General features: G+C 53.0%; 9 protein-coding genes across 9 annotated transcripts; 5 read left to right on the plus strand and 4 right to left on the minus strand.

The window, feature by feature from the left end:
• Positions 1 to 455: 455 nt before the first annotated feature.
• Positions 456 to 1,057, plus strand: HMPREF1120_04908 (ubiquitin-conjugating enzyme E2 35; the record flags this gene model as incomplete). The annotated part of the gene is made up of 4 exons (XM_009159057.1): positions 456 to 508; positions 561 to 649; positions 701 to 832; positions 882 to 1,057. The coding sequence occupies 4 exons, from the start codon at positions 456 to 458 to the stop codon at positions 1,055 to 1,057; spliced, it is 450 nt and encodes a 149-aa protein (XP_009157305.1).
• A 544-nt stretch (positions 1,058 to 1,601) lies between these two features.
• HMPREF1120_04909 (uncharacterized protein) lies at positions 1,602 to 3,281 on the plus strand (the record flags this gene model as incomplete). The annotated part of the gene is made up of 3 exons (XM_009159058.1): positions 1,602 to 1,666; positions 1,721 to 2,777; positions 2,832 to 3,281. The coding sequence occupies 3 exons, from the start codon at positions 1,602 to 1,604 to the stop codon at positions 3,279 to 3,281; spliced, it is 1,572 nt and encodes a 523-aa protein (XP_009157306.1).
• A 432-nt stretch (positions 3,282 to 3,713) lies between these two features.
• On the plus strand, positions 3,714 to 5,023 carry HMPREF1120_04910 (60S ribosomal protein L24). Its single transcript, XM_009159059.1, has 3 exons — positions 3,714 to 3,895; positions 4,041 to 4,184; positions 4,384 to 5,023. Exons 1-3 carry the CDS (start codon positions 3,845 to 3,847, stop codon positions 4,672 to 4,674), a joined length of 486 nt encoding a protein of 161 aa, XP_009157307.1. The 5' UTR covers positions 3,714 to 3,844; the 3' UTR covers positions 4,675 to 5,023.
• A 592-nt stretch (positions 5,024 to 5,615) lies between these two features.
• On the minus strand, positions 5,616 to 6,230 carry HMPREF1120_04911 (uncharacterized protein; the record flags this gene model as incomplete). The annotated part of the gene is made up of 1 exon (XM_009159060.1): positions 5,616 to 6,230. One exon carries the CDS (start codon positions 6,228 to 6,230, stop codon positions 5,616 to 5,618), a length of 615 nt encoding a protein of 204 aa, XP_009157308.1.
• A 435-nt stretch (positions 6,231 to 6,665) lies between these two features.
• Positions 6,666 to 8,540, plus strand: HMPREF1120_04912 (adenosine kinase). Its single transcript, XM_009159061.1, has 4 exons — positions 6,666 to 6,920; positions 7,012 to 7,256; positions 7,387 to 8,089; positions 8,233 to 8,540. Exons 1-4 carry the CDS (start codon positions 6,856 to 6,858, stop codon positions 8,264 to 8,266), a joined length of 1,047 nt encoding a protein of 348 aa, XP_009157309.1. The 5' UTR covers positions 6,666 to 6,855; the 3' UTR covers positions 8,267 to 8,540.
• Positions 8,541 to 8,631: 91 nt separating this feature from the next.
• Positions 8,632 to 11,131, minus strand: HMPREF1120_04913 (EST1-like protein A; the record flags this gene model as incomplete). Its single annotated transcript, XM_009159062.1, has 3 exons — positions 8,632 to 9,486; positions 9,539 to 10,080; positions 10,126 to 11,131. The coding sequence occupies 3 exons, from the start codon at positions 11,129 to 11,131 to the stop codon at positions 8,632 to 8,634; spliced, it is 2,403 nt and encodes an 800-aa protein (XP_009157310.1).
• A 442-nt stretch (positions 11,132 to 11,573) lies between these two features.
• HMPREF1120_04914 (50S ribosomal protein L5) lies at positions 11,574 to 13,575 on the plus strand. The gene is made up of 3 exons (XM_009159063.1): positions 11,574 to 11,950; positions 12,050 to 12,761; positions 12,861 to 13,575. Exons 1-3 carry the CDS (start codon positions 11,703 to 11,705, stop codon positions 12,960 to 12,962), a joined length of 1,062 nt encoding a protein of 353 aa, XP_009157311.1. The 5' UTR covers positions 11,574 to 11,702; the 3' UTR covers positions 12,963 to 13,575.
• Positions 13,576 to 13,612: 37 nt separating this feature from the next.
• HMPREF1120_04915 (beta-lactamase) lies at positions 13,613 to 15,529 on the minus strand (the record flags this gene model as incomplete). Its single annotated transcript, XM_009159064.1, has 7 exons — positions 13,613 to 13,677; positions 13,856 to 13,895; positions 14,030 to 14,215; positions 14,302 to 14,331; positions 14,446 to 14,978; positions 15,074 to 15,161; positions 15,233 to 15,529. The coding sequence occupies 7 exons, from the start codon at positions 15,527 to 15,529 to the stop codon at positions 13,613 to 13,615; spliced, it is 1,239 nt and encodes a 412-aa protein (XP_009157312.1).
• A 1,441-nt stretch (positions 15,530 to 16,970) lies between these two features.
• Positions 16,971 to 20,484, minus strand: HMPREF1120_04916 (valyl-tRNA synthetase; the record flags this gene model as incomplete). The annotated part of the gene is made up of 6 exons (XM_009159065.1): positions 16,971 to 17,377; positions 17,435 to 19,297; positions 19,389 to 19,943; positions 19,997 to 20,176; positions 20,240 to 20,398; positions 20,457 to 20,484. 6 exons carry the CDS (start codon positions 20,482 to 20,484, stop codon positions 16,971 to 16,973), a joined length of 3,192 nt encoding a protein of 1,063 aa, XP_009157313.1.
• Between the last annotated feature and the right edge of the window lie 606 nt (positions 20,485 to 21,090).

Consider the following 21,090-nt stretch of genomic DNA (forward strand, 5'->3'; position numbering starts at 1 on the left):
TGCTGCAAGGCTGTGGCAGCTGAACTGAGTCATGCATCTTGGAAACTCGTACAGCGCCAAGACTATACACGATTCAGGGTACGCATCCACTTGAACTTGAACTTGACGTTGATCTCCAATTCACCACGGGTCCAAGTGTCATGTATGCGCATGTCCTCACGAGCAGTCACACCAGACGTGAGTTCCTAGGACGCTGTCAGCTACCTGTACTGTTCCTGAAGAGAAGTGGAAGCCCCGGATAGACTGTTCCTGCTCAGATCTCAGCACCTATATCTCCCGCATCACTTACCATTTTCGAATCGTCTACATCCACCCGCATACGAGACGCATCTGCAACGCTACGACGGTCCTTCGAACCGATACAGTGCACCTAGAGGAAACAGGTGCTCGGGGCTCTCCTGGGCTTTTTGTTGTCACCAGGCTGCTTGCACTCCGAGGCGGTCTTAACTGTCAAGATGGCGTTGCCCAAGAGAATCGTGAAAGAGACGGAGAGGCTCATGGCTGAACCGTAGGCATTGTCATGCATTGTGCAAGAGTCACCGCTGAATAAAGACCTTCAGGGTACCAGGAATCAGTGCTGTGCCACATGAAGACAACCTGAGATACTTCGATGTCTCCATACATGGCCCTTCACAATCACCCTACGAAGGTATGATGCTCTCTTATCAAGGGTGCAATGTTGTAGCTGACCTTGACGCAGGGGGCATATTCAAACTCGAACTGTTCTTGCCGGACGACTATCCTATGACGCCTCCGAAGATCCGATTCTTGACCAAAATCTACCACCCCAACATCGACAAACTTGGTCGAATCTGTCTTGATGTGCTGAAGAGTGAGTTATCTTCCTTGCGTTACAACATCACGCGCTCTAACTGGAGCAGGCAACTGGTCTCCAGCATTGCAGATTCGAACTATTCTTTTATCCATACAAGCTCTATTGGGAGCACCGAATCCGGATGATCCACTGGCCAATGATGTTGCGCAACGGTGGAAGGAGGATCAGGAGGCAGCAATCCAGACGGCTAGAGAATGGACCAGGACACACGCCATGACTTGAGATCTCTCAGCCCGGCTCTTAAACTGGGGTATCAGCTGTTGATGCCGGACAGGGGGCGATGTAGGTGTATCTTGATTTGTTTTTGAAGCCTCAGCCTTACCTTGAAGATGAAAGAACACAATGATTCATGCACAATTCGATAGAATATAAAGTTGTGTCCTCCTTTGTCCTTCTTGGTAAGTGTACACGTCTTTCAAGTTGCCCCCTTGGAAAGTTCCTCCTGCCGCACGCCTTCCTTAGCGTGATCCGTGTCTGTTGAAGCTCGGGAGCACGCCGTTGCTGTCTGTGTGAACGTAAGTGTTACCGCTTTGTTCTTTCCAGCTCCATCGTCTGGCTCCCTCTGTGATACTATGGTCGATGAGGATGACATCGTCGCCCGCAAAGGGCTGTGCGCACTATTGGCCCATTGTCGACGACATCATGGTCACAGAGCGAGCTACGCCATTCGCTAATGGAAGACGACCGTAGCCTGGCGGCCGCTGACCACACGACTTACGTTGTCAACGATGGACGCCGCTCTTAACTTTCCTCTCTTCGGACAACGATGGATCGACTGACGGCCACCATGAGGTCTCCCACCAAGGGTGGAATGGCTTCAGAAGCCGCTTTGTGAGTATCTACACATCTTTGATGGAGATTTATCAGTGCTAACGCCCACCAAAGGAGCCGATCGAAGTCCTCTGCGTCCGCTCGGCTCGCAACGCCGCAACGCCGTCTCCTCCCTCGAGGTTCCCTTGGGTCCCTTCGCCGCCTGAGGAGCAGATTGAGCCTGGGGAGTCTTCGCAAGGGCTCACCGGAGAAGAAGGGTGCCACGAGGCTGGGTTGCCACGTGACTGAGAGTTCCTCAGTTCACAGCCAGCACTCATTTCGTCCTTTGTCGATTGTCAAATCGGCCTTACGCCCTTTTGACTTCGACGTTGCCGCAGCCATGGAAGCCGCGCAAAACCATCCTCTCTCGTCCCCTCCTGCCTCCCCAAAGACCAGCATGGCATCAGGTCAAGATGGCACTGAGCCTCTGGCTCGTATCCCGCGTCTCTCGAACGAGGAGCGCGAGGATGACGAGAAGACAATCAAGCCAGAGCCCCAAACCTCCTCCTCCCCTCATCCATCTGCCTGCGAGACGGAAGTCTCCGGCGATTTTCGATCCTTGATGCGTCTGCCGCCACCAGACATTCGCCAGCACCCGGCGTTTGTAAGCGACCCGATGACATCAACCAGCGATGCGCCGCTGATGGTCACTACGACTACAGAGGCAGAGATCCGCCAATGGGCGCAAGAGAGGCGTCCTAATATGATGGCGACTCAAGCAGGCACGACAAGCAGGGCAGGAGCGACGACGCCGCATCGAGGACTCCGTTTCGTGACTCCAACGGGTCTTCGACGTCGAGAGGCGCAGGCAAACCCCGAGGCTCCGGCTCCATCAGGATTTTCCCTTCGGAAAAACTTCTCTCGACTTCGCCTCGAGTATGAAAATGTCGTGTTTGGAGGAGGTGACATCTTTTCAGGAGGTGCATCCATGACTTCGCCGACACCCGGACTCAAGACCCCGGCTGAGAGCGAGAAGCAAGCCACCACGCCAGGCTCACAGGAAGTCGAGCAGAAGAAGACCGGCCTACGAAAGGTTACTGGACTATTCAAGTCAAAGCCTGAGAAAGCGCAGCCAGATCCGGTTTCACCGCTACCAGATGGTCCAAATTACCGTCTGCCCAGACAGGATCTTGTGAGTTACCCTGTTGTGAAATCGAGTAAGTTACATGCTGACACCTAGCTTCAGGAACGCTATCTGCGCATCACCAGCAACTGCCGCTCGTATGACTATGATGAAACACAGCCCTATCCACGCCACCCAAATACTGGACGTGCCTGGCACTCTCGCAACCTGAAGTGCACCAATTGCCTCGATGTCACCTGCGCTGTTTGCGGACGAACATGCTGCGCGTACAAAGCTGCTTCAGAAGCTCTCGAGAATCACCAGAACAACGCTCCCAGCCTCATGGCAGCACAAGACCGCCTCGCTGATATCTCGAATCTCTTCCCATTCGGACGCGAGACCACAACATTTCTTCAATGTACCCATGGTGGTGGATGTGGCAAGATGGTGTGTCCTGACTGCTGCGGCATGTGCCCAAATCCAATTTGCGCCGACATACAGTGCAGAAAATGCAAGAAGGACCCATGGTCTGAATGTGACTGGCATGAACATATGGAAACACACGCATTGTAAAGGTACGAGGTGATTGGAAGCTGTCGGGCACAAGACGATGCGACTCACGAGACAGGCCAGAGCGCACGAATACTGTGCTGAAATTATGGGTGGTATCGGGGTTCAACCACAATGGTCTTAATCACGATGAGATGAAAAAGATAGACATGAGTTTGTGATACCCCGGCTGCGAGCTGCAGCTTTCTCGGCTACTGATTATTACTGATCAGAACATAATTGAATTGATTGAAAGAAAGACTGTGAAGCATGCACATAACATGTCATTCGTAACAATTCATTTACTCTCCTGATTGCGATACGGCTGAGCCTGCGCAGGAGATATTGCGCGCCGGAGGCTAGCAGCTTCCCGTAGCTCAGCGCCAAAATCTAAATATGCGGTTTCGGTGCTGTGCTCCAATGTAGAATTAATTCTTGGCAGAGCTTGAATGCCAAGCGCACAACTCGCCCCGACAATTGACCTCCGATGTCACTTTGAAGCCTGGACGAGGGACCGCGCCTATTGATTTCACTCCAACAACAACTATCGACCAAAGGTACAGCATCGGGCAAACCGACCGATCAAGATGCGTACCTACGACGATACCTTCAGCGGCACGAAGATCTACCCGGGCAAGGTCAGTCTAGCCGAACCCCTCCCCGCCGAAGACGGGGACGAAGTCGATGTGTTCCGCTTCCACGATGCCAACGTACCCTTTGGCGAAATATGAGACGGAGGGATGTTGCAAGAATAGACAGTGGCTGACGTGAAGAATACAACAGGGCAAACTCTATGTCCGTGGTGACAGCAAGATCTTCCGATTCCAGAATGGCAAGACCGAGTCCCTCTTCCTCCAGCGCAAGAACCCGCGCAGAATAGCCTGGACCACCCTGTACCGAAGAATGCACAAGAAGGGTATCTCAGAGGTTAGTTTTGACAATCAGCCACCGGCGGTCCATTGTTTCCCCAGAAGAGTCGCTTTGGGTACACAGTGCATGCGCCTGGCAAAATGATTAGGGTTTATTGCGGCATTGCTACAAGAGTCTTCATTACATGACGCAGTTCCGAGCATCAATTTGTACAGGCGAAGGAATCTTACTGACTCAATCTATTCCAACTCTACAGGAAGTCGCCAAGAAACGAACTCGCCGCACCGTCAAGCACCAGCGCGCCATTGTTGGTGCCTCCCTGGACGTGATCAAGGAGCGCCGATCGCAGCGACCTGAGGCCCGTGCCGCCGCTCGCCAGGCAGCAATCAAGGAGGCCAAGGAGAAGAAGGCCGCCGAGGAGAGCAAGAGGAAGGCAGAGAAGGCAAAGACCGCCGCCAACGCCGCTAGAGGCCAGGTCCGTGGTGGCATTGCCAGCAAGCAGCAGGCCAAGGGTGCGCCCAGCAAGGTCCAAGCCAAGAGCAGATAAATCTCTGATTCGGGTTGACATATCCTTGATGTGGCTGTGTTTGTCGTGACGGAGGTGGCCTGTTGTTGGCCGTGCGGTCCCTAGAGAAACATGGCATTTTTTGCATGTCGTGCGATGGGCTGGATGGCCGTGACGCTTTTCGCTCGGCTCGGGCAACCGATGAGTGAGGCAGTTTACCGAAACAGCTTGCAACGACAATACCGGGAATGACAGGAAAGAAAATAAATTAAATCGTGTCAAGCTACCATCTCCCTGCGTGGCACGGCTTTTTGATGGCCACTCGAGTGCTTAAGAGCGCGAGCTGGAAAACCATTCGATACAGTTGCAGGAATTGATGAAGTGAAAATCCGCTGCCGTCTGCAAGTCTCTCATGTGTTTCACATTGGCTTCCATTCCTCTAGTTCCCACACCTCCCGTCTATGTACACTTCTGACTACCAGCTACATGGTTATCTTGCAACTGCCGGACACTCATTCTCTTGAATTCTGGGCCACCTTGACCATTCATCATCGGGATCGAGGCCGGTCTGACTGACCGATCTGTTTTCCTCCAGCACACTTTCCGTGCGTGGCAAATAGCATTGAAGCCTCCATATGGACTCCTCTGCCAACAATGGCGTATAAATGGTAGCCATATCCCGCACGCTCTTTGTAAGCCAGTAGTCATGCTTCCTGTCCCATGAACAAGAACCAGTCGTCTTGCGCATACCCTATATACTCTTTGGCCATTACCATGACTGGTACATGGGGCAGGACTGCCTCCACGAAATAGTGAGAGCCTGCTGAGCATGGTGTATGAACAATCTGGGCCTTATACGACCGTCTCGCAGGATACCAACTACCACCGGCACACCCATTGGCTGTTTGACCGTAACCGTATTTCTTTCTGTCCCAAGAGGTATTTTAGCCTCTTGACATACATCGTCTCACGCTCCTCCACCATCAATCGCCCAAAGAAGAGCCGAAGCGATCGACAAAGAAATCCTCGGCCTTCTTCAAGACCTTTGCATCTCGCTTGAAGTCGGCGGGATCGTCGGCAGGTAGTTTCCAGTTATTAACCCCCCACCACCACTTCCTCAACCTGGCCCCCAGAGTTCTTCCCTTGAACTTACTCCCGCGGTTCCAATGGCGCCAGCCAAACATGAGCATATTCCACAGGATCCCCTGGACAAGCGGCAGGAAGACCTGGTCCCGAATCGTGATGAAGGCGACTTTCCACTTCGTGTTTGCGTTCTTGATGCTCGCCAGGTACGATTGCTCGAAGCGGAAATCCGGGATCGGGGGAAACGACCGCCGCCGCCGACGTGGCCGGATGATCTCGCTGGGGATCGTTGATGACTCGGAACCAGTAGAGGTGGCTGAGTCGAGTGATTGCGACCGCGATAATGCGGGAGAATCTTGTGTGTGTAGTGATGATGACTCGGGCTCTACTACGGTGGCTGGGATCTTCTTCGATGCCGCTGTCGACGGGTTGAGGTCATGGCTGGGTGAAGGATGTCGTTTGATCGAGGCGGTTTGGATCGTCGACGCCAGTTCCGATACTGGGTTGGATGCCATCTTCACGGAGGCGTTTTAGGATACGGATGGTAAATGCGGTCTCGGTGAGGGTTCGTGAGGTGTAATGGGTGTATAAGGTATCGATTAGATTCACAACGTCTGGCGTCAGAGGGAAAGGCGTCGTCTGGTCAATTCGAAGCAATGCAGTGGCAGGGACTATGGATCAATTCATGATTTCTGTGTATTGATTGAGAAAGCACACACCCCACAGTCTTGTACGCACGTCTGAACAAGATTAAAGCACCGTAATTGCGTGGTTATGATTGTTGTTCAGTCGATCAAAGCTACCTACGCAGTGTGAGGGTCTGATTTATTGCCAGCCTTGCGCGGAGCTGTTTCAACGGATAAACTCCGGCCGTAAAGTAAAGTGGTGCCAGTGCGGCAGGTGGAAAGAGAGGACAATTGGATTGGAGGCATGTACAGTACAATTTCATTATTTCTTCCCCCACCGCGTCCCTCAACCTGCGCCATTTCATATATTTCCATGATCGAGTTGTCCAGACATTCTTAATAGACAAACAACAAGCCACGCCCTATTTCTCCAAGCCTGTTTAGTTCTTACAGAAACTCTTCAAATTACGTACATACATCGAAGCCTCCTGCGCTCGTTAAACATACCGAAACCATGGCGGACAAACAGTGGAAACTCCTCTGCTTGGAGAATCCCCTGCTCGACATCCAGGGTGGAGGGTAAGTCGTATATTACTGCAGTCGATTGACTGGCCGTCCTCCTCCCCTGGCACGAAACGTTTTCTGACGTAGACGACCCGTGTGTTTACAGTGACGAGGAAATGTTGAAGCAATATTGCCTGAAACTCGACGACACCCTCCTCGCCGAACCCCACCAGATGGGCTTGTACGATGACCTGATCAAGAACCGCAACGCCAAATTGATTCCGGGAGGTGCTGCACAAAATACCGCACGAGGCGCACAGTACATGTTGCCGCCGGACTCGGTGTGGTACATTGGCTGCGTGGGAGACGACGAATATGCAAAGATCCTGCGAGAGAAGTGCGCCGAGCAAGGTTCGTTCGCATTCCGTTCTCCTGCTGGGGTTTCAAACCCGGCATTGGGTGTTTGTCTTGACAGAGACCAAACATTCAGCCACAAAAGACAAAGGAAGAAGAAAAAACTGACTTGTTTCCCAATCTGCAGGCTTACATGTCGAGTACCGCGTCGACCCCAAAGTGCCGACCGGCAAATGCGGTGTGGTCATTACCGGCCACCACCGCACCATGTGCACGCATCTCGCGGCGGCCAACGAGTACAAGGTCGACCACCTGCTCGACCCCCGTATTTGGTCTATGGTCGAGAAGACCGACGTCTTCTACGTCGGCGGCTACCACTTGACCGTCTGCCCGCCGGCGGCCATGGCTCTGGCCAAACACGCAGCCGAGAACAACAAGATCTTCATGCTTTCCCTTTCCGCCGGCTTTATCCCGCAGTTCTTCAAGGAGCCCTTGGCCGAGATTCTGCCCTACTGCGACTACGTGTTTGGAAACGAGAACGAAGCAAAGACTTGGGCCGAAACTCAGGGCCATAGTGGAATTTCTATGCAGGAATGCGCCAAGTTGATGGCAAAGCTGCCCAAGGTTAACACCAAGAGACCGAGAGTTGTCATTGTTACCCAAGGTACCGACCCTACCATTGTCGCCGTGGCCGAGCAAGGCAAGGACGTCGAGGTCAAGGAGTACCCTGTGCCCGTGATCGATGAGAAACTCATCAACGACACAAACGGTGCTGGTGATGCCTTCGCTGGCGGTTTCTGTGCCGGCATCGTCCAAGGCGAACCGCTCGAGAAGTGCATCAAGAAGGGCCAATGGTTGGCAAGGCTGAGTTTGCAAGAATTGGGTCCTTCGTAAGTCAATTTCCCACCTTCACAGCCACTTGTATCACTGGACGCGGAGCACGCGCGCGAGTTGCAGCTCCCATCCTCTGTCCTGTGATTCCACCCGCCCGCTGTATCACCCAGGTCAATGCTTTTGCTGACGGTCGCCGCAGATACCCCTCGCCCAAGCAGACATACACGGAGTAAAGATGAAGCAATATCCGAGTATTCCCATCCTTCGGTACAGCAAGGTTTGGACTCGAAAGATGATCTTTGATCCTGTACCATTATGGCGGTCCATGCGGTCTCATTCAACAAAGACCGTGTTTTGGGGGGTTGTTAGCACGTCTTCCACGACTTGATGATGAAAAGTGATACCAGTTAGACTGCGGAGAGACTCCGAGACTAAAGTCAGACTTTGCATAGAGTAGGCCAGTAAACATAGACCACTCGGAATGCAGAATTCCAGACTTCAATTTCCTCTCTTGCAACCTAGTAAACCAATCTGATGGGCTTGAAAGGACCAGGAGCACCATGCTGGAGAGTCCAGTTCACTCACTTCGAGACATGCCTCAGCCGGCTTGACCACTCGTTGGGGTGCGGTTACTCCTCGGGCGAGGTTCGCCAACGGCGCCAAACGGCGAGGGCTCTGGCTTCCGAGGCGAAATCACAGTCTCATGCGAAAGATATGTCGGGAAACTAGATGCCCAAGGTGACTGCTGTGGTTGAGCATGGAGCGGGCCATTCATGCGGAGCCAATAGGCCGGTTGAGGCTGGCCTTCATAGTCGGTGGAGGGCGATGGCTCGAACGAAGGCACTGGGGAAGTTCGGTTCTGTATCGCCTCCTTTTCAAGTTCGAGCTGTGCTCGAAACCGCTCCGAGCTGTTCAAGGACGGACCAGGGGTGCCCAGCCGTGGCGTGCGATGAGCAGTGGTTGGTCGTGATGTAGAACTCGGTGCCTCTCCAGGTCGTGGCGTGAAAGGACTGCTCCATACACCTGGCAAGTCTAGCCCTTGAGGCAACGCACCCGATGATCGGCGGAGCTGTTGGACAAGGTCCAGAGCAGTGATTGTGGCCGGCGGCTGCATCATGTTTGCTGTGCTTCCCAAGGGGTGCTCGACCGAAGGCGTCATCGGAGTCACTAGGCTTGAAGCACCGCCGACTGACGCATGAGGTTCGGTCCCTACAATACTGTTCACCATGTCCTCCATAGCAGAGCGCATTGCCCCAGGGGCGTCAGGCCCAGTTCTTTGGCGATGTGAAGGAGAGCCGCTACCGCGAGCTTGTGGCGCATGCTCGTCGTCAATACACGACGAACCATTCTCCATATCAGGTAAAGGAATCTCTTGTCCTGTTGAGTCTTCTGCAATAAAGTTGAATCGGCCGCCAGCAAACACCAACGGGACAGGGATCGGCCCCACCATTTCCTGCAATATGTCAGCGTTTATATATCTGCCAGTCCATATCATGGAAACTTACCTTTTTGCAAAGAAAGAGCCCATCTTTGACCAAGCATTTGACTCTGTACAGCATCTCATTCTGAACTGATCGCGGGCCAACGGTCGCCTCGCCATAGACCGGCTTCGTTCGACCGTCAGCACCGCGAAAGCGTGTCTCATCGACAAGACTGCTGAAAGGAGAGAATGCAAGAGTGTCACCATCCTCATCTAAGAGGTAAGGGAGCTCCGGTATTTTCGTTATGACGGGAAATGCTTGCCTAAGCAGACTCAAAGCATATGCGTAGGTCCGCCATAAAGTTGCCATTTCGCGCTGAAGCGTCTCATTCTGGAGGAGCTGTTGCGCATTGCTCAATAACCAGCCGCTATACAGTCTAAGATGAGGAAGCATGCGGCGGGTGATAGGAGTGAGTCGAAATGGATCACTGCTCGCACGGCTTGGGGTGGCCCTGCCAGATGATGGAATAGCCTCCAGCTCTTCAACTAGAAGCTCTAGCAATGTTATGAAAGTGGCTGTATTCATCCGCCGAAATGTCTCGAATGAGCGTGTCAAAGCGGGATCGCCTAGAACAGGTTAGGTATTGACAATCTGGAAGTGGCCGTACCTACTACTTGCTCTCTTTGCAGCCACATCTTGTGCCGCAATATTGATCAAACAAAATTTTCTGATGGTATCCTCGTGGGGCCGTACCCTCAGCTCGTCCGCAAGAAGGCGAAGCACGTTGGCCTGTTCGTCCTCATCACCAACATGATCCCCACCGTCCCAGCTACGGGCGTGAAAGAGAAGGAAATCGTCCTGAAGCCTGGACCTTCCTTTGACGACATCATCTTCTTTCGATTTGCCTTCAGAATACCTCTTTCGGATTTTTCTGAACTCAAGTTTCAAGTTTCCTTGCGCTTGAGGAGCAGGGTTCTCGACACAGATCGACCGGTAAAGATGATATACGGCACGTAGATGGTCTTGGTCGGCCAGTGCAATAACTGCGAGCTGATTGTTTGATATTCCGGAAGTCGGATCGAGCGCAGAGGCAAGATCATAGTAACCTCTGGCAGGTCCCCAGTTGCGTTCTTTCGTCTGCAACTCGGTCTCCCTGTACCGAGACAAGTCTCCTAGTTGGACCAGACTCGAATAGCAAGACCTGACGATCTGCTTCTTCAGCATTTCATCCACGGGGCGAAGTTTGTTGACTGAGAGTGTATCCAAGTTGAACCTCCGGGCAAGCTCGACAATCTCGTCGATGCCACCGAAGTTGGATGCTAGCCTCTGAATGTATCCACGATAAAAGCGCATGCTTGACTTGATGAATTCCAGGTAGAGTTTCTCTGCCTTTCGGCGCTCAACCGGCTTCTTTCTGCCATCACCCTCGCGAAACTGAGCCAGCCAAATCCTGAACTTCCCGTTCACCTTGGAATGCGCATTCCACAAGCGAGCCTCAACCTCGTCCTTGACTGCAGCCGCAAAATCGTGGAGGATATAGTCTTGACATGCCGATCTGAACCTCGCCAGTCGTTGGTCAAGCATAGTATATGCAACGTCCTTGACTGCTACTGCGGTCAATACATCCTTCTCTGTATGGTCTACAGCTTTGGACGCCTCTTGTGCATTTTCTTCCATGGTTGCTCTAGGTTTAGGCTATAGGTCATCGCGACCGCCTTCTTGGTCACGACGAGCGTTTGCCGGAATGTGACCAGAGCTGGAGATTGCGGTCCATCAGTCCTATGATAGTCTTCCCGGCTCTCTTCGCGGGCCGAGACGATGCAGCTCGAAGATCTTGGGATACGCGGAAGGAGGGCAACCGTGACCGTGCCCTAGTAGGACGCTGAAGAGAAAACTCCGAATGCCGGCAAGATGACTGCAAGCGCTGCCAGCGGAAAAGAGGACAGGAGCGCCCACTTCGAACAAAAGTACGAGTGAGGCTGAGAACATGCCAGTGACTTCAAGTTGTTGCACTGCCAGGATCGTGAGGCTACGGTCGAACACATGTACTACTGCGGATCAGGCAACACATGCTGCAGAGGCTGCGCTATACCATTCTTGGCCGGGCGGACCTCGAACCTGCCAGTGCGGTAGCGAGACAATTGTACTGCCAATGCTAGCAAAAAAGACAACTGCGCCAGTCAGTTGAAAGTTATCAGCATCTCTGTGCCAGCATTCAACCACCTCCCTGCCGCAGCCGCCAACAACAATGGCGGACTTGCAGCTAGGTGTCCGGCTTGCCCGGACATGGCGGTCGTTCGCCAACCCATCAGTTTGCAATCGGTGTATGCGGCAAACCCAGCAAAGGACGCTGGCAACCCAAGCCACTGCTTCACAAGGCCAACGCGACTTAGAACTTGAAGAGACGTCGTCTTTAGCCGGACCACACCAGGTGAAGAAAGAGTTTGATCCCTTAAAGGTTCCCAGGTCGCGAAAGCGTCAACTGGTTCCCAGCAGGTAAGAGACATCATATCTCTTTTTTCCAACCTACCCTCAAACCCCATGGAATCAAACCAACTCAGCAAATACTAACATTGAGACCCCTTCATTCGACAGATACCAATTCCGCAGTCCGAAATACTATCGCGGACCTCTACATCCTCACCAACCGCCGCCGCCCTCTGACCCGGCGAGTCGCGAGTTCGTGCCGGGCCCGTTTTCATCTCCACGGCTCGAACAAACCTACCACCACATTATTGCGCCGGACTTCATGACCATGTGCTACCAACATACACCGCCTGGGTTCCGACCACCGCAAAAGGGGCCCCGTCTCCGGCCATGGATTGGCGACTCTCCATATTTCAAGAACCGACCGCTTCGCGGACCACGTGGAGGCGACGTCTTGCGCCTGTTGCGGAAACCCATCACGTTCCGAAACATCCCCATGATCGAGCGAGTCACGGTCCATGCCTACGTCAAGGGCGCTCTGACGGGAGGGTCGGGATTTATTCATGTCGCCGGCATGGCCTTGCAGGCCATCACGAACCACCGAGTCGTCACCCACGAATCCAAGAAAAACGAGGCCAACTGGAGTCTGGTCAGGGGCAAAACCGTCAGCATGACCGTCGACTTGAAGGGCGAGGACATGTACCATTTCCTCGGCAAATTGATCAACGTCGTCTTGCCGCGCATCAAGGATTGGAACGGCGTCAGAGGCACCACTGGAGATAACAGCGGCAACCTGACTTTCGGCCTCGACCCTGAAGCTGTCGCTGGATTTCCCGAGATCGAAACAAACTACGATGCATATCCGGGCAAGATGATTCCGGTTAGTCCACGTTCCTCCTCCTCCTTAGCTGGTCACGTTGTACCATGCATGATTTTTGTTCCGACTCTTGCTAATTCTCCCATTTGTTATTGCTACTAGGGTATGCACATCACCATTCATACGACTGCCACCTGCGATAAAGATGCCCGTCTGCTTCTCGAACAGATCGGTATTCCATTCTACGGCAAGGTTGTGGATTAAAGAACGAGGTCATTTTCGTTCGTTTTGGGTGTTCATGGGCTGTTGCGTTGAACTTATGTTACAATGGATGCCACCCAGCCGCATTTGAATGCGTGTCCCTTGCGAAGGAGATGGGATCAAGCTTGGGTGAATGAGAGCCTGTGCGGATTCAGCCCCAGCAGCTGGCCTTATTGTGCCAACGTGCAGAAACAGGGGCACCCTCCATTCAATCGATACCATGCACCCGCGAGTGCAAGATACCCGGATCCGTCACTGCTTCGGCCATCTCTGGCCCGAATCCGTCGACCCGGGGTTTTTGATCGCCTTGCTCTCAAATTGGAAGATCGTTGTACACTAGGACGGATGGGGTTCCGATGATATGCAGTAGAATGGATGTTACAATCTACTGCAGCACAACAACCACATATCACACAGGACAACGCGCAAAGGGAAAAGGATCAAGATTTACGGGATGGGCATATATTATCAATAGACCAATCCACTGCAATGGGTGGTGCACACCAGTTTGACTTGCAGAATGGGCTCATTCATGTACAAGACAATAAAAAAGTACCATACTATGCACGGTCTGAACCGCGTTTGCAGGTTTACAGTATGATTCCCCTTCTTGCCGGAGACTGGAATGGTTCCATGAAACGATGGCCCCAGTTTTACTTCAGGTTCGCATTCAATCCACCCTCAATCTGGGCCCATAGACCAAGAATTTTGGCGTCGCCTAAAAGGTTGGTTGGTGCGCGTTAGTCACTAGCCCCTGTGTTCAAGTCCAGGGGACTGTGGGTAGGGATGGAACACGACCAGCAAAGCGACCGTGGCAGTTTCTAGATGTAGGCGAGTCTGTCCGATTGTTGCCGGTTTAAAAGCAAAAAGAAAAGGCAAAAGCGTTGACAACTTACCGAAGGGGAGGATCTGGGATCCGATAATGCCACCGATGCCCTATAAACCAAAAACGCAAACGTCAGTCAGTCAGTGATTAGAGTTGAATCAACCTGAGTATAGACCGGAGGCCCTCTAGAGCGCCAGGTAGGGGGGCCAGGCAGTTTCTGGTCCCTAGGCTTGGTGGAACTTACCCTCTTGCGATCAGCCCACCAGAACAAGTTGGGCAGGCCGGCCCACCAGCCGGTTCCTTCGCTGTGGACAGCCGAATCGCGCAGGTGCAGGAAGAAGGTCAGGCCCCAGCCCTGCGGAACGTCATGAGGGTCTGGGTACAGGTCGGGAAGGACGTTGGAAAGATGAGTCTTGGGTGCGAAGATGCCCTTCAACAACAAAGATTCGATGCCTTGGTTAGTATGGCATGGCAGGAGCATATAGCACGTCAATGGGGGAAAGGACACAAACTCACCTGGCGGCCGTAGTTGGGGAATTCCGGGATCTAGAGGCATGATTTGTCAGTATTCAGGTTGTTCGGAATGAATATTCGTTGACCGGAGGACAGAGAGCGGAGAGATACAGGGGGAAGGCAGTGGTATAAATGTGATTAACATACCTGGTTCGTAAACATCTGATCGACGGTTTCCTTCTTCAGGATCCGGGCGCCGGTCCCTGGATGGACGCCATCGTTCAACAGCACGGAGATGATTTGGGTATAGTCGGACAATTTGGCGAAACAGCCGGCACCGCCCGAGTGGAAAGTCGCCTCGAGCTCTTCCTTCGTCTTGGCGTACAAAGGCCGTCGGTTGAGATGGCCGTCGAGGTAGAGCGATAGCTTGCCGTCGGGAGCGCGGGCGTTCATGTACGTCAGTTTGGACTTCAACTCGTCATCTGGGAACATGGTGATGTGCTTGAGGCCCATGGGCTTGAAGATGTGCTGATGGAAGTAGTCGTTGAGCTTGAGCCCGGACACGCGCTCGACCAGCTGGCCGGCCCAGTCGATGTTGATACCGTACTCCCATCGCTCGCCCGGTTGGTTGACCAGCGGCTGCGACAGGTAGTCGTGGTACGAGCCGGAGAATTCGTCCACGCCCAGCGGACCGGCCCAATCGTTGAGACGCTGGTCGAAAAAGGCGTATCCGAAGCCGGCTGCATCAAGTAAAAAGAAAATCAGGACCTGTCAGCAATTGACTTCCTCGAAGCAGATTCGTGACATTCGTGGTCCAAGCCTGACTGAAACTCACCTGTATGCGCCAGCAGCATTCGGAGGGTAATGCCTCGTTTCTTAGGCACCAGTTTGCTGCCATCCCACACCTGCACTGCTTTCAATTCCTGTACGATTCCAGCACTCGGTTAGCCACTTGCTTTTTTCCATGGGACGACAGTGGCGATGTTGGACCTACCGGCGCCAGCTTCTCGACCTGGTCGACATCGTCCAGCGCCAGCTTCCCCTGCTCGACCAGCTGCATACAGGCAATTCCCGTGATCATCTTCGTGCAGCTGGCAATCCAGAAGACGTTGTCGACTGACATGGGCTTCTCCTGGCCCACGCCCACTTTTCCGGACGCATGCTCGAAGATCGTTTCACCATTCTTGTTCACCGCGGTAAACACCACGCCGGGAGCACCAGCGGGGTCCGAAGTGACTGCGTCGATTTGAGATTTCAGCTGTGGAACAGCCTCGGCCGCAATCTTCGCCATGTTGCCTTGGCCTCACGAAGCTCACTGACCCGGTACGATCAAGTTGTTCACAACCGCTCAAATGAACAGTTTTGGCACGGGGACAGATGTGGAAGTGTCACCCTGGTCAGAGATGGCTTAACAAGAACAATATCCCTTATGTACACTTTCGACCTACTGCTTGAGCGGGGGTAGAAGCCGTATTTGAGGACCCGTCCGGACAGGATCCGATGTCCGGCTTCTTTGACAGACTCGCGCCATACTGATGGGCCTGGGGAGCTCTCCTCTGTTGTCGTGAACGATGGCGTAGACGGTTGCTGACTGGTCGTGCTTCTAGTCTCTCGTGTTTGATTGGTACATATATTAGATCGGATCCGCCGGTTCAGTCCATTCGCAACTTTGAAGGAGGGGGAAAGAGTGGAGGGAAGAGGAGGCCACAGATGGACTGACCCCTACTTAGGAGGTAGAAGTCCGGGCAATAGGAGGAGGCATTGTGAATCGCCCCGCACCGTGTGAGCTCGACATTCTGGGTCAACTTGAATGGAGCCATCTTCGGCTCTTCTATACTCGTTCAAGCGATGAACGTTTGTACATTATAGTATTGTAGATGTAGTGACGACCGGATATCGAGCGTAAGATAACACCACGCTCGCCCAGCCAGCCGATAGGCTGTACTCTGGGAATTAAAATGTCGCTGGACAAGGAGGCCATGCCGACGGGGAAGAATATAATTATTCGATAAATGGCTGACAGCCTTGTTGACTCCGTAATTGCCAACTGGACAGCTGCTCCCCTCATCCGACCCATCGGTGGGTTTCTGGAAGACTTCTGACTCGAACAGAACGAGGCGGAACCGCCAACAACACAAAGCCAGCCTATCCGCAGCTGTCAATATTGTAGATGATTCAGTCTTGCCGTCTCGCTTGTCAATGTACCATGTTCCTACGCACCTGCTACGTGTGGAGGCAGGAGTTGCCGCCTGCCACGTGACATGGCTTTTATTCAGCCTCGTAATCGGCTTCCGTGAACTCACAGAGCTGCCCAATGTCATTGATGTGTTTGAGCCACGGCAGTTAGGTCCATAGTCGGTGCTCGCACCAAGACTGTGTGCCTCTCAAGGTGACAATCAACCATCAAGATTCAGTCGCGGATCAACGGCAGTAATTCGCCTTTAACCCAAGAACGTCTCAGTTAACTGTACAAACTGCGGAGGACGGCATCATCCCTGTATGCTCGGACAATCGTCCCTGGAATCGATACTTCGTCTCTTGTTACCGTGAGGGGATGTATCTACACTGTCCGGAACTGAGGCGGAGATACAACGCCTGCGACTAAGTCATAGGGAGTAGGCATGAAACAACGCCGACACCCAACCCCCCTGAACAGAAACAGTCACTCGATTCCGCTTCTCTCACGGCTTCCCAAGCAGTAAAGCATGAAAACGCGGACGGTGTCCTGGTCCCTACTCGTCGTTCAAACGTTGAAATGCCCCAAGCGTGGCTTGCAACGAGTCACGCTCAGCCTCCAGGTCTGCGAGCTTGTGTTTGTCCGACTCAACTACCTCCTCTGTGGCGTTCTCCATGTATCCGTGTGCCGACAGGCGTTGGCTGTGCCACCTGATGCTGCTGCAGACGCGTTGAAGCTTTGTGCTTGCCTTGCTGATTTCCGCATCGATGTCAACCCGACCCTTCACGTGCAGCAATACAGTTGCATCTGCAGCCACGGGGAAGGCAACGCAACCACCAGGGTTGGGGCCCCCGACATCGAGTATCGCGATTTCCGACACACCTTTACCTGCCAGTGATTTGATGGACTGAACTTGAGCCATGAGGGTGCCACGGGCAGTGGTCGTGTGTGCTTTGATGAACACTGTCAAAGCTTAGTAACCGAATCCAGACACCGCGGGCATGGATTAGCCTGACTTACCTTGACTTTCGCCCTGCAGAGAATACCGGGACATGAGTGAGCGAACGCCCTTCGATACCCCCAGGACCAGCTCATACGCCGCCTCTGAACTCGGGCAGTCCATATCTGGCTTATAGACGGGGTACTTGGCAACCGTGATAGATGGTGTGCGATCACAAGGACGTCTGGGAAGGCGCTGCCACAACTCTTCGGTAAGGAAGGGCATGAATGGATGAATCATGGTCAGCGCGCCCTCCAGAGCGGTGTACAGTGTCTCGATCGCCGAGCGTCGTTCCTCTTCACTACCATACTGGACAATGACCTTGGAGTTCTCAATGTAGACATCACAGAGTTGATTGTACCAGTACTGGTAGATAACCTGCGTCGCTTTGGCAAACTCACGAGCGGCAATGGCGGCGTTCATCTCCTTTGCTGCCATGGTCATCTTATGGAGGATCCACCGTTCGGTCAGCGACTCCTTACCAGTTACTTGTGGCGTCTGCCGAGGGGTGAAGTCTGGACCGAGCTTTCCCAAGACGTACTTCGTGGCCTGGTAGATCTTGTTGCAAAATTTGCGGTAACCATGCATAACCTTGACATCAAAGTTGATATCGCCACCGCCCGTCGCGTAAGCGGCAAGGCAGAATCGCATGGCATCCGCGCCGCACTGCGGGATACCGTCTGGGAAGGCCGTCTTTTGATATTTTTTCGCCTTCTCTACCTCGTCAGGATGTAAGTTACCTCGGAGGAGCTTCGCGTGAAGATCTTCCAAGGTGATTCCCTTAATCACGTCGAGAGGATCAATAACGTTGCCCAGTGACTTCGACATTTTCCTTCCCTCCGAATCGCGGACAATCGAATGACAGTAGACTTCGGTAAAGGGTACCTTGCCAGTCAGCTTCTTTCCCAGCATAATCATCCGTGCGACCCAGAAGAATAGAATATCCCACGCAGTCTCTAGGACAGAAGTAGGATACAAAGTTTCGAAGTCGTGTGTCTCGCCTGGCCAGCCAAGAGTCGAAAAGGGCCACAGTCCGGAAGAAAACCAAGTGTCCAACACGTCTCCGTCACGTTTTAGGGTAAACGTCTTGTCGGGAATGGCCCTGCGGGCCTTCCTCTCGGCCTCCTCCTTGGTCCTCCCCGAACACCACAACGACCCGTCGCCTTCGTCATGCAATTCGCCGGAGATCTGAGCAAAATAGACCGGCGCTTGATGACCCCACCACAGCTGATGGGAGAGACACCAATCGTTGATACTCGCCATCCATCGAAAGTAGCTCTTTTCCGCAGATTCGGGATGGATCTTGATCTCTCCGGACTTGACGACCTTAACGGCTTCGTCAGCCAATTCTCTCATCCGCATCCACCACTGTGGTTTCATCAAAGGCTCGATAATATCCCTCGACTTCTCGCACACCGGTACTCGCATAGGGTTATCCTTTTTGCCAACGTACAGGCCGAGCTTCTTGAGGTCTTCCTGAATCGTGTATCGAATGTCAAAGCGTCTCTGTCCTTGGTAGACACCCGCGTTCTCGTTCATCAGGCCATGATCGGTTAGAATATTGATGAATGGAAGATTGTGCTTTTGTCCAAGCGCAAAGTCGTTCGCGTCGTGTGCAGGAGTGAGCTTCACAGCGCCCGTCCCGAATCCCCTGTCGACATATTCATCGGCAACAATGGGTAGAAGCCGTCCAGGGATGAATGGATGGACCGCATTCTTTCCGATGAGATGCCGATACCTGGGATCTTCAGGATGCACGGCGATACCGGTATCACCGAGCATGGTCTCGATTCGGGTCGTCGCGACTTCAATCTTTTCGTCGGATCCTTCCAGGGGATATTTGAAATGAATAATCACGCCAAATTCCACCTTCCTGTCATACCCTGGAACGTCGAGGAGAGTGCGGCCAGTGAGTTCTTTGTTGATGACCTCAAGGTTTGAAAGGGCGGTTGTGAGCTTCGTACACCAATTCACAAGGCGGTTCCCCCCGGTAAATGACGCCTTCTTCGTGGAGCCGGACAAACGTGTCGGTCACAGCGGCGGACAGATTGGCGTCCATTGTGAAAGATTCTCTGCTCCAATCGAAAGAACCACCCATCTTTCGGAGGGCGTGGTTAATCCTGGTTTGATATTCTTCCTTCCACTCCCAAACCGTCTCAACAAACTTCTCCCGACCAAGGTCGTGGCGGGTCTGTTGTCGTCGGCGCCAAAGCATGTTTTCCACCACGTTTTGCGTGGAAATACCAGCATGATCGCACCCAGGCAGCCACAGGGTTGTCTTACCATGCATACGGTTCCATCGAATCATGGAATCCTGTAACACTGTGCCGAGAGCGTGTCCCATGTGTAGAGCACCGGTCACGTTTGGCGGCGGTGTCACAATGACGAATGATCCTTCAGGCTTAGATCTGCCATCTTCGGTAAACTCGGGCTTGAAGAAGCCTTGCTGTTCCCACCAATCATACCATGCAGACTCAACGGCGGGAGGGTAATAAGCTTTGTAGTAGGGATCTTCCAGTGACCTGAGGACTAGAGCGCCGTCAGATATATGTAAGTCAGAGCCAGGTAGAGGGGCCACTTACTCTTTTTCTGTCCGGGTGGAGTGTCGTTGATGTACTCTTCCAACTGCACCTCGTCCTCTTTCTTCACGTTGGCCTTCTTTCCCTTGGTCCTGGATGATACAACAACATTTTTCACGGCGTTGCTTTGAATCTTCTGCTCAAAAAAGGCCTGCTTCTCGTTCTTCCGTCTCTCGCGGTCTACTAAGATAGGCGTCAATATGGGAATTGCAATGTATTGATGCAGAAGCTTGTGGAGTAAGATACCTTGTTTTTCTGTTTTACCTCTCTGTGCCGGGCCGGTCGTCCCGTTGTCTTCGTGTTCCTTGCCAGGGTTGCTAGTCACATGGTCCTGAATAGCTTCGGTCTTGGTGTTTGATGGTGGAAGAGGTTTATTCTCGGATGAGACAGGTGTTTGGACATGACCTATTCCATGAAATGAGTTAATGCGCCTACAGACCTTGCCAAACAGCCTATCCCTCACCTGTGTCAGTTCGGGGTTGAGCAACCATCCTTGCTTGCGTGCGGGCCAAAACCCTTTGAAAGGATGGCGCAAATGCACCGCACCGCAAGAATGGATGTTTTGAGAACGTGGTGATGAAGTTGAGTTGAAAGCTGCCTGTCGGGGCGGGGTGGTCTCGTGGAAAATGGTGACTCAGACTCGGATGTACTGTAGCAAGGAATGGATGGATCAAGGGGGTCGCAGGCAACGCCAAGGCATGTAGATACCTACCTGGTACCTGGTAGGTACTACTGCCTAAGTAAGGTGCCTTGAAGGACCAGGTAGTGACAGTAGCAGCTGCCTTACCAGTAACCAGGGACGTACCTGCGGTTGGCGGTGGGCTAAGTTCAACATTTACCTGGTACTGATATTGTCTGAAGCGGCTCCCAGCTTTCGAATGACAGTTACCTACGTACCTGTAGGTCCGCGAAATAATGACTCGGTTGGACTCCCGCCGCCTCCCATTGAAGAGCCAGGAAACACTGGTGAAGTAAGTTGGCCCATGCGACTCTCATATACGTGTAATGAGAAGGACCTTAAGGCTTTATCGAGCAGCTCTGTTGATCGATGGTAGATATGGCAGACTCCCTACCTTACGTTACGGGAAGACTCCCGT

This window comes from Exophiala dermatitidis (assembly GCF_000230625.1).
Source record: "Exophiala dermatitidis NIH/UT8656 unplaced genomic scaffold supercont1.4, whole genome shotgun sequence".
NCBI lineage: Eukaryota > Fungi > Ascomycota > Eurotiomycetes > Chaetothyriales > Herpotrichiellaceae > Exophiala > Exophiala dermatitidis.